At 42.1% G+C, this 15,453-nt stretch overlaps 1 protein-coding gene across 1 annotated transcript in view; it reads right to left on the bottom strand.

The window, feature by feature from the left end:
- Positions 1-4,180: 4,180 nt before the first annotated feature.
- LOC132238322 (nuclear body protein SP140-like protein) overlaps positions 4,181-15,453 on the bottom strand; it is a 70,742-nt gene continuing 59,469 nt past the window's right edge. The window contains exons 22-29 of the mRNA XM_059703459.1: positions 14,448-14,590; positions 13,298-13,345; positions 10,768-10,812; positions 8,136-8,251; positions 7,334-7,442; positions 5,528-5,605; positions 5,166-5,309; positions 4,181-4,419 (exon numbers count right to left, since the gene is read on the bottom strand). Of these exons, the coding sequence (XP_059559442.1) occupies positions 4,312-4,419; positions 5,166-5,309; positions 5,528-5,605; positions 7,334-7,442; positions 8,136-8,251; positions 10,768-10,812; positions 13,298-13,345; positions 14,448-14,590 (791 nt within the window). The 3' untranslated portion in view covers positions 4,181-4,311. The remainder of the gene's footprint in view (positions 4,420-5,165; positions 5,310-5,527; positions 5,606-7,333; positions 7,443-8,135; positions 8,252-10,767; positions 10,813-13,297; positions 13,346-14,447; positions 14,591-15,453) is intronic.

Here is a 15,453-nt window from a genome sequence, read left to right as displayed (position 1 = left end):
TTTAAGAAATTAAGAGAATAGTTGGAAGCATTAATCAAAACTACAATGAGATACCTCCTCACATCTGTTAGAGTGGCCATTATCAATAAGACAAGCAAAATAAGTTTTGGCGAGATGATGGGGAAAAAGGAATCCTCATTCACTGCTGGTGGGAATGTAGACTGGAGATTCCTCAAAAAATTAAAAATAGAGCTACCATACGATCCAGCAATCCCTTTCTTGGGTATCTACTTGAAAACCTCAAAATCTTGTATTCACAAAGATATATGCACCCTTGTGTTCATTGCAACATTATTCATGATGGCCACGACACAGCAACAACCAAAGTGTCCTGTGATAGAGGACTGGATAAAGATGTGGTACACATACGCAATAGAATACTCCTCAGCCATAAGAAAGAATGAAATAGTGCCATTTGCAACAACATGGATGGATCTTGAAAATATTATGCTTATCAGTGGTTCTCAACCTTCTGGCCCTTTAAATACAGTTCCTCATGTTGTGACCCAACCATAAAATTATTTTTGTTGCTACTTCATAACTGTAATGTTGCTACTGTTATGAATCATAATGTAAATATCTGATACGCAGGATGGTCTTAGGCGACCCCTGCAAAAGGGTCGTTCAACCGCCAAAGGGGTCGCGACCCACAGGTTGAGAACCGCTGTGCTAAATGAAATAAGTCAGTCAGAAAAAGCTAAGAACCATATAATTTCACTCATATGTGGGATATAAAACTGAAACTTATGAACACAAACTGCAATGTAGTGGTTGCCCAGAGGGAAGGGGGTGGGAGGAGAAGGGGGTCCTAACATATGGTAACAGAAGATTTGACTTTGGGTGGTGGGGACATGGTACAAGATAAAGATTTTATAACATACAAATCCACACCTGAAACCTATGTGTTCATGTTGACCAATGTTATCCCAATAAATTTAATTTTTTAAAAAGGAATAGAAACCCTCTCCTCACCTAGCTGCCCCTCCCAGGACTTGCCTATTGGGTCATGCTGTGAGGATTCTGCATATTCTCTATTCAAGCAAGAAGCGAGGCTGGGTAGGGGGTCTGTCTTGCAACAAAGGGTAGGGGACTCTTTTGCATGTGAGTGGGTTCAGAGGTACCTGGAGTTTGGAGCTCTCGTGTACAACTTCTTAGAAATCCCAATTCTGAGCTTCAGGGTTTCACTCCTATATCAGGGCCCTGACTGGAATAGAGGCCCAACTGGGCTTAGAATTCAGTCTTCTCTGAAGTTCTGTCAGTCTTAAAATTAGGGCCTGTTTCAGGCCTAGAACTATTGCCTTTCAGCTGCATGTATGAGGATCTCTTTGTTTTAGGTGGTGACTAATGGATTTAAGTCTATCATGTACTCTTTTCAATACATTCATCACACTTAGCAATAGGCACCAAAATCCACAGTTCTTTTCTTTTTAATGTTTTAGTGATTTCAGAAGAAAGGAAAGGGAGATAGAGATGTAGAAACATTAATGATGAAAAAGAATCATCAATTGGCTTCCTCCTGCACAACCCCTACTGTGGATCCAGCCTGCAACCTGGGCATGTTCCTGACCAGTAATCAAACTGTAACCTCCTGGTTCATGGTTCAATGCTCAACCACTGAGCCACACCAGCCAGACAAAATACACTCTTCTTATAGTTATTTTATTTTATTTTATTATTGTCTAAATTTTTACATATATCTCCTTTTCCCCCAATTGACCCTGCCCCCATCCCCTCCCAGCCATTCCCACCATGGGCAAGCCCCCATCACCCCAGTGTCTGTGTCCATTGGTTATGTTAATATGCATGCATACAAGTCCTTTGGTTGCTGTCTAGCCCCCCCTCCCCTATCATTTGTCTCTGGATCTATTCTTATTCATCAAATTATGTTGATCATTATATCCCACATATGAGTGAGATCATGTGATATTTATCTGTCTCCAACTGGCTTATTTCGCTTAGCATAATGCTCTCCAGTTCCATCCATGCTGTTGTAAATGGAAAAGTTCCTTCTTTTTTATAGCAGCATAGTATCCCATTGTGGAGATGTACCACAGTTTTTTAATCCATTCATCTGCTGATGGGCACTTAGGCTGTTTCCAAATCATAGCTATTGTAATTTGCGCTGCTATGAACAGAGGGGTACATATATCCTTATTGATTGGTGTTTCTGGTTTCTTGGGATATAGTCCTAGAAGTGGGATTACTGGGTCAAATGGGAGTTACATTTTTAACTTTTTGAGGAAACTCCATACTGTCTTCCACAGTGGCTGCACTCCCACCAGCAGTGCAGGAGAGTTCCTTTTTCTCCACATCCTTGCAAGCACTTATAGTTTGTTGACTTGTTGATGATAGCCATTTTGACAGGTGTGAGATGGTACCTCATTGTTGTTTTGATTTGCATCTCTCGGATGATTAGTGACTTTGAGCATATTTTCATATGTCTCTGGGCCTTCTGTATGTCCTCTTTTGAAAAGTATCTATTTAGATCCTTTGCCCATTTTTTTATTGGATCATTTATCTTCCTTAAGTTGTATAAGTTCTCTGTAAATTTTGAAGATTAAACCCTTATCTGAAATATCTTTGGCAAATATGTTCTCCCATGCACTGGGCTTTCTTGTAGTTTTGTTGATAGTTTCTTTTGCTGTGCAGAAGCTTTTTTTAAAAAAAATATATTTTATTGATTTTTTACAGAGAGGAAGGGAGAGAGATAGAGAGTTAGAAACATCGATGAGAGAGAAACATTGATCAGCTGCCTCCTGCACACTCCCCACTGGAGATGTGCCCGCAACCAAGGTACATGCCCTTGACCGGAATCGAACCTGGGACCTTTCAGTCTGCAGGCTGATGCTCTATCCACTGAGCCAAACCGGTTATGGCAAATGTGCAGAAGCTTTTTATTTTGATGTAGTCCCATTTGTTTATTTTCTCCTTAGTCTCCATTGCCCTAGGAGCTGTGTCTGTAAAGATATTGCTACAACATATGTCTGCTATTTCGCTGCCTATGGAGTTTTATAGGATTTTTATGGTTTTCCATCTTACATTTAAGTCCTTCTTATAGTTATTATTATAAATAACATAGAACTGTACCAGCTGGCATACCTCTTTCCCTCTATATCATCCAGTTTCCTACAGATAAAATTTTGTCAATGACACTGTTATAGAAACTATCAATATTCTTCCTGTTACCTTCTGGCTAGACAATGATTCAACTCACAAATCCCACCCTTAGGGCCTTCTTGCTAGGACTATTATGTTAAGTTCCCTAGAAGCAGAACCTGAAATGACGTCCCTTACGTAAATGGTTTATTGTGATAATTATCTCAGATGGAGGAGTGGAGAGGAAAACAGGATTGCCTGATGGGAAAGCTAAGCAAGGATGTGGTCACAGCTTGGAGTAGCTCCAACCTAATCCCAGTGGAACTAGACCCAAGGCCAAGGAGGTATAACTGTTGTTGTTGCAATTAGCTAGTTTGTCAATATTAATAATAGGAAGAGAGCAAAGGGGAGGCTAGACATTATAACCATTGTTATCTGGGCAGCTTCACTAGGAAGCTACAGCTTCATGCTCCCCAGGAAACCCCCAGTTCATTCCCTGCAGATTACGGGAGGAAGGGATAGAACAATGGGGGAGATGGGTGCATGCACAGTGAAGTCAGGGTGATGTAGGGAAGGTGCTTGCCTGCCATCTAGCCCAGGAAAAAGATCATTGGTTGGAAGGGTGGAGCCACGGCAAGTGCACAAAATCTTGGAAGGGTAAAATCCCCAGACAGGTCCTTCTCTATTGTTTACTTTGGTTCTCTCTTGCTCCATGTCCCACACTTGCCTGTGCAACTATCTGTTTTCTCTCCATAGCCATGTGGCCTTAAGCAGCCACATGTCCATGGGCCATGACAACCCCTGGACTGGAGCTGAGAACACAAGCTAAACTAACCAGATGCTGGAATGGACTAGACTGTATTTTAATATGGAACAGAACTTACGTGCACTGGCCTTAAATCTAGCCATACTGAAGGCAAGATTGGACTTCTTGCATGGTGAGACAGATGAAGGTGGGACCTTGGAGGGAAACCCCCTTAATTTTACATCATCAAACAAGCTTTCCATGAAACCCCATCCTCCCATGGGGGCCTCAGGAAATTCTTTTCCTCATGGCACCTCAAGAACTCCACTTCCATCAATATAACCTCCATGCAATGCTGGCTCCATTTATTGGGCTCAATGTAATATTCCTCAGGGGAGAGATGGATTGGCAGCCAACCCTCACAGCAATTTAGAGGATGAGGGGATTTTCCAGGGTCCCAACAGTATCCGCTATGCAAGTGAGCTGCTCTCATTTGTTTCCTGAATAGCAAACACTTCCTTGAAATTCTTCTCAAATTCTGCCTCCAGTCTAAGTCCCATTAGGCCAAAGTCATTGTACTGGAAAAAAGATAAACAACAACAAAAGTAATGCCACTCGTTACCAGTGTTTAGAAACACTGCATTCAAGAATAACTTCCTTAAATGCCTAAGTTACATTAACCAGGTTAAAATAAAAAACTCTTGTGGCTAAGAGTAAATTCTGTGTTCCAAGTGCATAATTAATTCTTGTTAACTAGACAGAAATGGGAAATCATGACCACATGTGGGGACTCTCACTTTAGTTTGGGTTGTCAAATAATCCATGTTCTTTTTAACAATCAAATATTACAGATATCTAAGTACAATCTTCCTTTCATATTGTCACTTGTATTCCCCTCTGGTGATCCCTGTTAACTACAGGTCCATTCATATGTAAAGGACTCTGGAATTTGAGATTTCTAAGAGGTTTGATTGAGTATATTTGAGATAGATAAGAACAACATGACTTTAGGACTCAATTTTCTTCTCCTTGGGTTTGGAACAGGGAGGAAGAGACTCTTCTCACTGGACACTTGTTGCCTTTTCTGAGGAGAATGAGCTCTCAGGGACCTGGAGTCTGGTTGCAGGGACACCTCCTGACTCACCATTACTCTCCCTGATGAGCTTAAATCCTCAATTTAAAAACCCACTCACTTCCTGAACCCTTGCTTATACAGGCTCATCATAAAAGGTGAGGGAAAATCTAAAATTTCCCAGCACCACGAAATGAGGGCAGAGTGACTCAACTGAAATAAAAGGAAATGGAAGCAGGGAGAGCCACTTACCTTATAAGATGCCCTGTGGTTCTGAAAGATGAGGCGCATGTCCTTCACAAACCCTTCCACTTGGGGGTAGCCCAGCTTAATTAGCCTCTTCTTGATCTTGTCCAACCACATGGGTTCCTTTAGATGTTGAGAAGTCTCTTTAATCTGGTGGGGGAAAATACCATTGAGATAATTACAGACACAATTCAAAATCTGCCTTCTGTGGATTCCCCTAAAGTCCAGCAGAAATACCAGGTAAAAATAATGGCAGCTCACACTATCCCTCCTGTGGGCTTCATATCACACACTCCACAAGAGCCCATGTCAGGGCCAGGTAACACCAGGGCCGCCTGTAATTATGGTTTTTCGTTGTTGTTACTTACATAATAATAATATGGAATCTTCGAAAAAAACGTGCTCTCTGAATCGCAATAGACTTTCAAGAGAAGGAACTCACATTTCTACAAAAGAAGGAAGATGTAAATGAAAAGCAGCTTGGAGAGAGAGAACCAAGATGGCAGCATAGGTAAACTCTGATACTCGCCACCTCCCACAACCACATCAAAATTACAACTATGATACAGAACAACCATAATTGAGAACCACCTGAAAGCTGGCTGAATGGAAGTCCTACAACTGGAGAAATAAAGAAGAAAGCACATTTAGACTGATAAGAGGGGTAGAAGCACAGAACTGGCTGGCCCAACACCCATAGGTGGCATGTTTTTAATCAGGAAAAATATCTCAGCTGCAGAGGTGTTCTGTGAGGAGCAAGGGGGTCCCAGCCCCATACCAGGATTCCAGTGCTGGGAAGAGAAGTTTCTATAACTTCAGGCTGTAAAAACAAGTGGGAATTATGGCTGAGTAACACACAGGATACTGGATACTCAGGCAGCTCCTCTTAAAGAACCAGGGCACAAACATACTCGGACTCATTCCTTTTAAGCTCCAGTACCAGGGACATAAGGGAAAGAACCAGTTTGTCTGACACTGGAGCAAGAACTTGGGGGCAGCTTTCTCCCAGACAGGGGTGTTCACAGGGGTCATTGTTCCTATGCTGAGACCTCCCCCATTGAAGAACTGCTGGGCAGCCATATCTGATTATCCACCAACCTAGCTCATATTGTTTGCTCCACCCTGGTTATTCCTGAGACCCTGTCCCATTCAATTTGCAGCCCCACTCAAGCTGTTTGCAGCAGCTTTCTATATGAATGGCCTTTTTGGTTTAGGCTTCAGACTTAGCTAAAATTTATCAAAAAACAAAACAAAACAAAACAAAAAAAACAGCGCTGGCATCAGTATGCCCCATACCTATCAATAAGAGGCCCTAGACAGCTTGGCTTTGTCTGGGCATTTCCAAGCACAATACAAGCAGCAGCCATGTGCAGATTACTCTGTAGTTCCTGCCAGGTGGCCATAGGCAGTGGCTGACTTTACACTTCCTGGGAGGCCCCAGAGCCAGTGCACTCAGTAGACAGCTTTATAACAGGCCAGATTACAACTTTACACATCCATGAGCAACACACTCAAGGGGTAAACTTAATAAAGTCCCACTGAAGCAAGTTCTGCTCCATAGGGGTATCTCCTGCACAGCAGCTCTTCCTCTGTAGTCACAGCTGGTCCTCACAGCCAATTGGCCTGAGGTCAACTCCTCCTAGTGATGTCAACAGCAATCAAGGCTCAACTACAACAAGACTGTGCCCATAGTGGATACACCTAGAGTGCCCAGCTCAGGTGACTGGGGAGGCTTAGCCACTGGGCCCTATAGGACACCTACTACACAAGGCCACTCTGCCAATTCCAGGAGACATATCAGCTCTACCTAATACATAGAAACAAGCATAGGGAAGCAGCCAAAATGTAGAGACAAAGAAACATGTCACAAATAAAAGAACAAAGAAATCTCCAGAAAAAAGAACTAAATGAAATGGAAGCAAGCATACTACTAGATACAGAGTTTAAAACAATGGTTATAAGACCGCTTAAGGATCTTCTGGAAGTTTCCTCAAACAACTATTGCTCTCCAAGAATCATGCAATGGCGGAATTATTATTTTTCTGCAAACAAGGTCTGGTGAGAGGCACAGTCAGAAGAGCAGACACCCTTTGGCACCCCACCCCTCACCCAATGACTCTTGACTTCTCACATGTGAGCAGAAAGGAAAGGTCTTGGGTTTAAATCTGACTCACCAGCTGCTCCTCGGGCCCCATCTGCCTCGCCAGGACCTCAGATTCCCTGAGACACTGCTGACTTCCTGAAGACTCCTTCATCCTGCAGAAGATGCAACTCCACGGGCTCCTGAGAGGTCGGGTATAAGTGAGCAAGGCAAGACCTCAGAAACAGCCACCATTCCTATGGCTGCCACTGTTCCTCCTTTCAGAAATGACCAATGGACACAGCCAGCAGATGAAGGGGATACTCCAAGACCTCCTAGGTGCGGTCTGAGCCAATAGCCCTCCTCCCATCAAGGGTAGCATCAGGGGGTAAGTGGGTGGAGGGTGGTGTCAGGGTGAATGGTGAGCTCTCTTTCCCCATCTGAGCTTCTGGGAGCACAAAGAGCTCTGCCAACCAAGCCCAAATGGAGACTGGGCCTTAACCCATGGGGACCTTAGGCCTTCATCAGTCAGTTGAAAAGGTGGTGAAATAAGGGAACCTTTCCATGTTTCCTGATTTTTCTAAAAAAGCACAGAACACAAACAGCTGGCATTTTCACTCCCATAGACAGTATTCCATGCTGGGAAAGTTCTGGTAAAGGCAATTGGCAGTATTTAGGAAAAGCACCCAGCCACCAGCCTCAGCCTCCCAGAAAAGAGAGGGGAACAGTAGCCTTCAGTTGACAGCATCTTTAAACAGTTCCCTGGGTCATAATGCTGGGTCCTGTACCTCTGACCCTGCTCTTTCCCATCAGAACACAAGGAGGAACTATGCTGAGGGATTGTGCATGGCAGGAGGAAGGGTCCCTAAAGGGAGATAGGGCTGCATCTCACAAACCTCTCAATGTCCACAGGTGGGAGGTGACAGTCCTCATGAAAGGATCTCGAACAAGTATCACAGCAGAATAGCTTTCCTCCATACCGGCAGATCTCACATACGTCTGAATTTCCTAGCTAGAAGGTAAAACAATGTTCATATTTCCAGTGAGACCCTAAAGACCAGCACTGTAGGTATCTAGCACTCATTGCCTTAATGTGAATCTGCACAGACCCTTATGTGCTTCTCCCTGATTTGTGAAGGAACAGCATGGAGTGAAGGTTTCAGAAGAAAGAACTGTAATCTGCAGTGAAGTTCAGGAGGAAGGATCTGTGTGCCAGACCAGAAAAGCTTTTCCTATAAAACCAGAGATTCTAATACAGAAACACAGGCAACAAAACAACGGGATGATTCGTGGGATCTGAATCATTTAATTACCATGCAGATAAAACAAGTTCCTGAAATACTGTTAAGTCTATTTGCCTACACCACAATGACATAATATATTGGGTCGACAATGGAAAAGGATAACTTGAGAATTTGATAAGATGGAAAACGTTTCTTAATGCGGGAAGTAATCAAAGATGAAAAGACATTAATTCACAATTATTTGAGTTGTTTTCTAGGCTTTTGGGTGAAAATATTTGTGTTGGCTGAATTGGGATCATAGCCATTTCTTTTGTTCTTAAAAATGGCCATATATGAGAAAGTGCTAGCCCCAAGGAATATCTTGCCAAGAGCTCCCATTAAGTGTTCTGGATGGGGTGGGGGTCCTGACACATATCCCCAGTGAGCACTGAAATGCTTTAGCAGGGAGGTCTGGACTATTTTTCTTCTTATCTGTGCAGACATTCACGGATTATCAGCATCATTCTCCAAAAGTGAAGACCCCTCTCTCCGAAAGAACAAGAAAATGATAAACATAAGCAATGTTTAAGAATATTGCATTTACAATCTTCTTTCAAGATGTATCTCTCTGGTTCTTTGCCCAGCTACACAATAGAATCTTCTAAGGAGAGTGCATAAGATGTCCTGTTCCCAACATCAAAGGTTATGAATCAGTTTGTCTGAGTGGGGCACCGGCATTGGTATTCCTCGTTGAGTCATAAAATGGATAATTTTGTGTATCTGAATCATCTGGGACTTAATCCTAATGTCCAACTTATAGCACAGATCAATTATATCTCTGATTTCCTTTGAGGGAAATCCAGGTCTTCAAATGATTCCAGTGTGCAACCTGGAGATTTAGCCTGAGCAGAGTCTAGTTACTAAGACAGGGGGAGATTTTAAGTCAATGTTGAATTAGCCTGTAATGTATATCCCATGAAAGATATTAACAGGGGTGAGGGTGATCTTGCCCTCTCCTCCTTTGGCTGTGAGCAGTGTGGCCTGGCCCTCTGTGTCTACATCCATCCCAAACAAGCCTCACAAACACTGGACTCCAGGGCTGTTGACATGATTGAATACTCCCTCAGTTGGCCAAGGGTCAAAATCAATGTGGATAAGATCTAAATCTTGTTGGAGTATTACTTTGGAGGTAAAGCGTATGTAAATCTATTTGACTATCCCTCCTCTGTTGAATGTCATATATCAACTAGAGGCCCAGTGCACAAAATGTGTGCACAGGTAGGGTCCCTACGCTTGGCCAGTGATCAGGGCCAATTAGGTTCCCCCCGCCTCCCTGCCTCCTCCTTCCCTTGCTCTCTCAGCACCCCACTGCTGGTTGCCTGCCATGTTTCACACCACCCCCTGGTGTTCAGTGCACATCACAGTGAGCGATCAAACTCCCAGTCTCCTGGCCAAACTCTCAAGGGGACACTTTGCATATTAGGCATGTATGTGTGTATATATATATATATATATATATATATATATATATATATATATCATATCCGATCTAGTGCTGCCCACTGGAGTTGTGCAAGGGCAAGTCTGTTTAAAATACCCATCTTGTTGAAATGACAGAAATCAATGTATGAGATAGCTTAGGGAGCAGAATCTTCTATAATTTTGCAGACCTTAAAGCAGTTTGGCATATGGTATCAATTTGACTAAATATGCCCATGATTCGCTAAGTGGTGATGGTTTTATTCCTAAACACCAGCTCAGCACCTTAATGGTTCCTTTGAGGTTGGATGCAGGGCCTCTGTAAAGGACCCAATTGTCCTGAGTACATTTTTCTGCAGGACTCATGACAGGATGCATACCTTAAACTCACTAGCTTTGTCTGGCCTATTCTTTCTGTCTGATACATGAAACCATCTTAGTTCTGCCTGCACCATGGAGTGAATATTTGTGATTTTTTTCCCTTCCCTCTGCCTTCTTTAAAATGCTACTATGTGAAATTTGCACCTTACCCTTAATCTGCAGGCCAGCCCTGCCCATTTCCACTTAAAATCCCTTCTCCAGTGGTCTAAAGCTCTACCTTCCATACTAATAAGAAAACAAAGTTTCCTCCAAACAAATGAAAATAATGCTTTCATGCTGAGACACTCAACTCCAGAACCATCTACTGTTCTCTGCTCATCACACACAGGGATATGTTCCAACTGAGTATGAGCAAGCTTCAAGGAAAGGCGGTAGTGGCAGGGATAATGTACCAAGGGAGACGGTCTAGATTATTCTAGGGTTACAGGTTGGAGTTAGTACTTACATATGGGTCAACTAAGGTATTGTCATGAGACTGTGAGATTCTCCGCTACAAAGAGAGAAAGATTGCGTGACAATGCTGAATATGATGTTTTCATCCATAACTTATTTAAACAGCCATCTTTTGAGGGATTCAATTCACAATGTATCCATTATTTCATAAATATATCTACAAGGAATAAAAAGTGCCAAAGTACCACCATTTTGTCCAATCTAGTTACATCCTCTGGCTCTCAGACCCAAGGTGGGCCTTTGTGAAGTTATGCAGGTTGTCTGGTCCTGGTCTCCACAGATGAAATTGGAAGAACTCTTCTGGTTCTCCTACTTTGAGAGGCCCTCAGGCCTTCTTCTCCATATTAATAAGTATAACCCCAACAGAGTAGCTGCAATGAAAGTATCAAGCTAATAGCCTCCAGCAACCTCAGAGCCCAGCTTCCTGGAATCCATGCAAATGTCCCAGAGAAGAATTCCACCACCCTTTGAAACTCTTCTAAGGTGTAGCTTTAAAGGAAAAAAATGTGCTCAAGGGCCCCAGTGTTTCAGCTCTTCTTTCCAAAGGTCACCCTCCTCTCCTCTCCATTCAAATCCTAAGATGTCAGCTGGTGACATTTCAGAGGTAACTAACTACCCAGACTTACATTGCTTGGGCATATACATTGGAATGACTTAATGTCCTTCCCTTCTTGATTCAGGTAGCCACAGCCTTTATCTTCAGCCCAGGGCATAGAGGTCATAGATAAGTGTGATCCACTGGACAATCACCCGAGAGGTGGCCATGTCATTGCCCACATCTCTGTGTGGCCTAGATTCTTTTCATATTGTCTGATATGTAAGTTTTTATTCCATATTAGAAGTTATAATTCCATATGAAACAATGAGTTGAAACAATCCTTGAGGTCAAGGTTATTGTTTGAATCTTCTTTAATGGCTAGTGGGCATTTAGTATGCCCTTGACAATTTTATGTTAAACAAGTGAATGGATAAGTATTCTTTTACTTAGAAAAAGAGATTACTTGCTCTCTCCTAGACAAACATTAGCATACAATACATGATTCTTCTTGAGGAGTATGTTATTTCATAAAATATTGTCACCAAAAGATATTAGAGGCCCTCTTCAGGAGTCAGGGAAGCTGTTTTGTGGTGCTAAGAGTGACACTTAAGTTTCCAGGAACCAGTGAGCTCCATCAGCAAAAGAGGTTCTGAGAGACACAGAGGAACCACAGCGGTAGTTACTGGTCCTGAGATCTGCCAATTTAGAGAGCTTCTGTTTTTGATCAAGGAGAGACAAAATACAAAGGCAACTGCAGCTTGTTACTGAAAAGTGTTTGACTCATAAATGAGGGTATATCCTAATGAAAGGAAGTTGCCAGCTCACTTGGATGCTCTACTTGAGTAAATCTTGGTACTTGAGGAATGGTACAGATGCTCGTCTTCAACTTACTCACTAAATAAGCCTAATAAGTTTCCAAAGAGGAAATTGAGTGAATAAAATGTCTCAAGGACTGACAGTTTAAATCATCAGACAATATAAAGGCCTGGACCTCACATCCCCAGTGAAAGATAAATCTCATTGGCCAGCTATGTGTGACCTATCTTAGGATTTGAGAATGTCTTGGATGGCCATATCTACCTGAAGTATCTAAGAATGGTATTTCTTTTCTCCCCCTCTACCTCAATACTCATTCATACCCAATCTTGGAAAAGCCATCACTTTGTCCTGAATCTGAACTGTGCATTATGTATTTGTTTGTTAGTATCAAAGTACACAATTTTTCAGGTCAGGCCTCCTATATTCATGGATCGCCCAAAAGTTTCTTCCCCAAAAGCACTATCCTCATGAAAGGCAAATAATTTCCCCCTGAAAAAGAATTCTGATTGTCTCTGTGCATGTTTTATTGGAAGGTGGAAGAAGATGTAAAGGATCAGGAAAGAAACAGGCTTTTAGTTGCCTATTTCATGAAATAGTGTATGGCAGGGTGTCCCAAAATAATGTATACACACTTTAATAGCTGATAGCTCAATTTTGAAAAGGAAATGTATTTTAATAAACATTGCCTTTATAATTATTCAAAGTGTGTGTATATATTTTGGGGAGATGTTCCAAGATACACTACTAGACCAGGGGGTTATAGGCATGATGGTGAGCAAACTTTTGCACCATCAGAAAATAATAACCCTAATTTTTAAAAATCTTAGCTTGAGTTGAAGATGACTCTGTGACTATTATTAAATGCTTTTATGTATTTCATAATTATGATTGCCTTTACAACTTTAACACCCTTACAGAATCTGCATCTATGGCTAAAACTCATCTATGAGATTTATTTTGATACATCCTTATCATCTTCATATCAACTGATTTGCTATTCAAAGGAGACCTTGCATACAATATAATGTCCAAATTAGGACCTCTGAAGGTACATGCAAAAAAAAATATAATTATAATTATCCAACTGAGAAACCATAAAATAACATACTGCATATGTAAAATTAGTTATGCAATGAGAATTTGTAGAAAGTTATATAGTCATTACCTTTTTTCTCCTTCCGTATATCATTGGGGGATTACATAGAAATCCTTTCTGAAAAATAAAAAGATCCAAGTATATGGGTCTGTGGGTCTGGTTTGTGAGTCTGGCATTTCCAACCTCCTCCCAAATATTTCTACCCTGATATCCCACTGTCAGTTAGAACCAAGGTGTCTAAATGATACACCATCTCCCTCTCATCACCTGTTCTAAAATTCATCAACAGTACCCAGAAAAATCACCTTTAGAACCTTTTTCTTTGATCTTGTGCTTTTCCCCTTTGTTTTAAGAGATTTTCCTTCACAATCCCTTTGATACTTTTCACCTCCTTTCTATTCCCACAAGTTCCATTCAAAATTGCATGCTCACATCAGGGCTATTCAACCAATACATATGTATCCCACACCTACAGGATGTCAGACACCCTGGATAATGTTGAACACACAAATATGTACAAACCCTAGAGGGATCTAGAGAGATAAAGAGAATTCATGGAATGATAAGTTTTAAATAGTGTGAGAAGGGCCTTAATAGTGAGGTTAGGGGGCCCAAGGCAGGTCAGTCAGGGAATATTCAAAGAGGGGTGACACTGGAGTTGAACATTGTAGGATGATTATAGGCTTCTTGGGCTGAAAGACAATGAAGCCATTTCCAAGCCCCATGTTGTCTGAGATAGTGTTTTTTAAACATGTCATTTCATACCTCAGGAGACACCCTGGTTCTGCATTGTATATGCTATGACTTTGAACTCCTTAGCCTGGCATGAAATCCCTCCACAAATTGATGGATTATGCCATATCACACACACAATCCATCTACCTCAATCCACGGAGCCACATTAGTCATGGTTCTGGTTTTCACACCATTCTTTTTCTGGAGTGCCTTCTGACCACTTGTTTGGCCATAAACTGCCTCCTTTCTTTCAGTGCCTAAAGTTTTCTGCAAGCACCTGAGTCAGGATGACTTTTCCCTCCTCCACAATCCTGCATCTATCCTGAAAGAGCCTCTAATCAACGTGCTGCCTTGTACTAAGGTATGAGTGTGGGGTAAGCATAAAGTCAGGGGCTATTACTCAACATATATTTGGTGAACAAACAGTGACCTATCTTAGGGTGCAAACAGGAAAATCACATCCAAACTCCTGTCACTGGAATACCTCTATCAGCCATTTTAGGGTTCTCCTACTGCAGCGCATGCTGTTCTTCCAGTTCTTCCATCCTGCACGGCCTCCTTTGACTTCAAATTCTCTGGGAGTGAACCAATTTCCATCCTCACCCTGTATGCACTTCATGGCGGATCCTGTAAGACCAGAATAAGTTGATCCTGGGCCTTTTGTCCTCATAACTCAGACACTTGCCTCCCACCACACTGGATCTGGAGTCACCCAATTCGGGCTCAAGATCACTAGCAGAAGAGTCTGTCCTCCCCTCTCAGACTTCAGCATCCCCAAACCCAGCCTGTAAGTTCCCTCCCAGGAGATTTCCTGCTTTGGGCACACATTTCTTTACCTTTTGTACAACAAAAAAAAGTGATCATTACCATCAAAATCAACATTAAAAAGGATTCCAAAATCACCTATAAGGAATCCTCCAAGAATCCTCTCATTCTGAACAATGAGGGGATTTCAATGTGCTGTTGAATTCTGGGAATAGAGAACAGGCCAGACTCTCTGATGGCCCTGGGTCAATGTGGAGGCAGAACCTCTGGATGGACTGAGATCTCAGCTCAGAATGGCACCACAGAAACATCTGTGTCCTTTATTTCAACATGCTTCATCCAGTTTAATGTCATTATTGAGCACTGAGTTTTTCATCCCTGAATTCATGAACAGCTGATGATAAAAATAATTGTGACATGTATTCAGTGGAAATTTTAAGCTATATGTAAAATATAATCATATGCTAAACATTATTAGCCATTAGAGAAATACAAATCAAATCCACAATGAGATAGCACTTCACATCCACTAGTAGGGCCATAATTTAAAAGTCAGACAATTATGCCCTGACTGGTTTGGCTCAGTGGATAGAGCGTCGACCTGCGGACTGAAGGGTCCCAGGTTCAATTCCAGTCAAGGGCATGTACCTTGGTTTCAGGCACATCCCCAGTAGGGGGTGTGCAAGAGGCAGCTGATCGATGTTTCTCTCTCATTGATGTTTCTA

Source organism: Myotis daubentonii, chromosome 7 (genome assembly GCF_963259705.1).
Source record: "Myotis daubentonii chromosome 7, mMyoDau2.1, whole genome shotgun sequence".
Taxonomy (NCBI): Eukaryota; Metazoa; Chordata; class Mammalia; order Chiroptera; family Vespertilionidae; genus Myotis; species Myotis daubentonii.
Note: the sequence above shows the minus strand (reverse complement) of the source record. Positions and strands in the feature narration are given on the sequence as shown.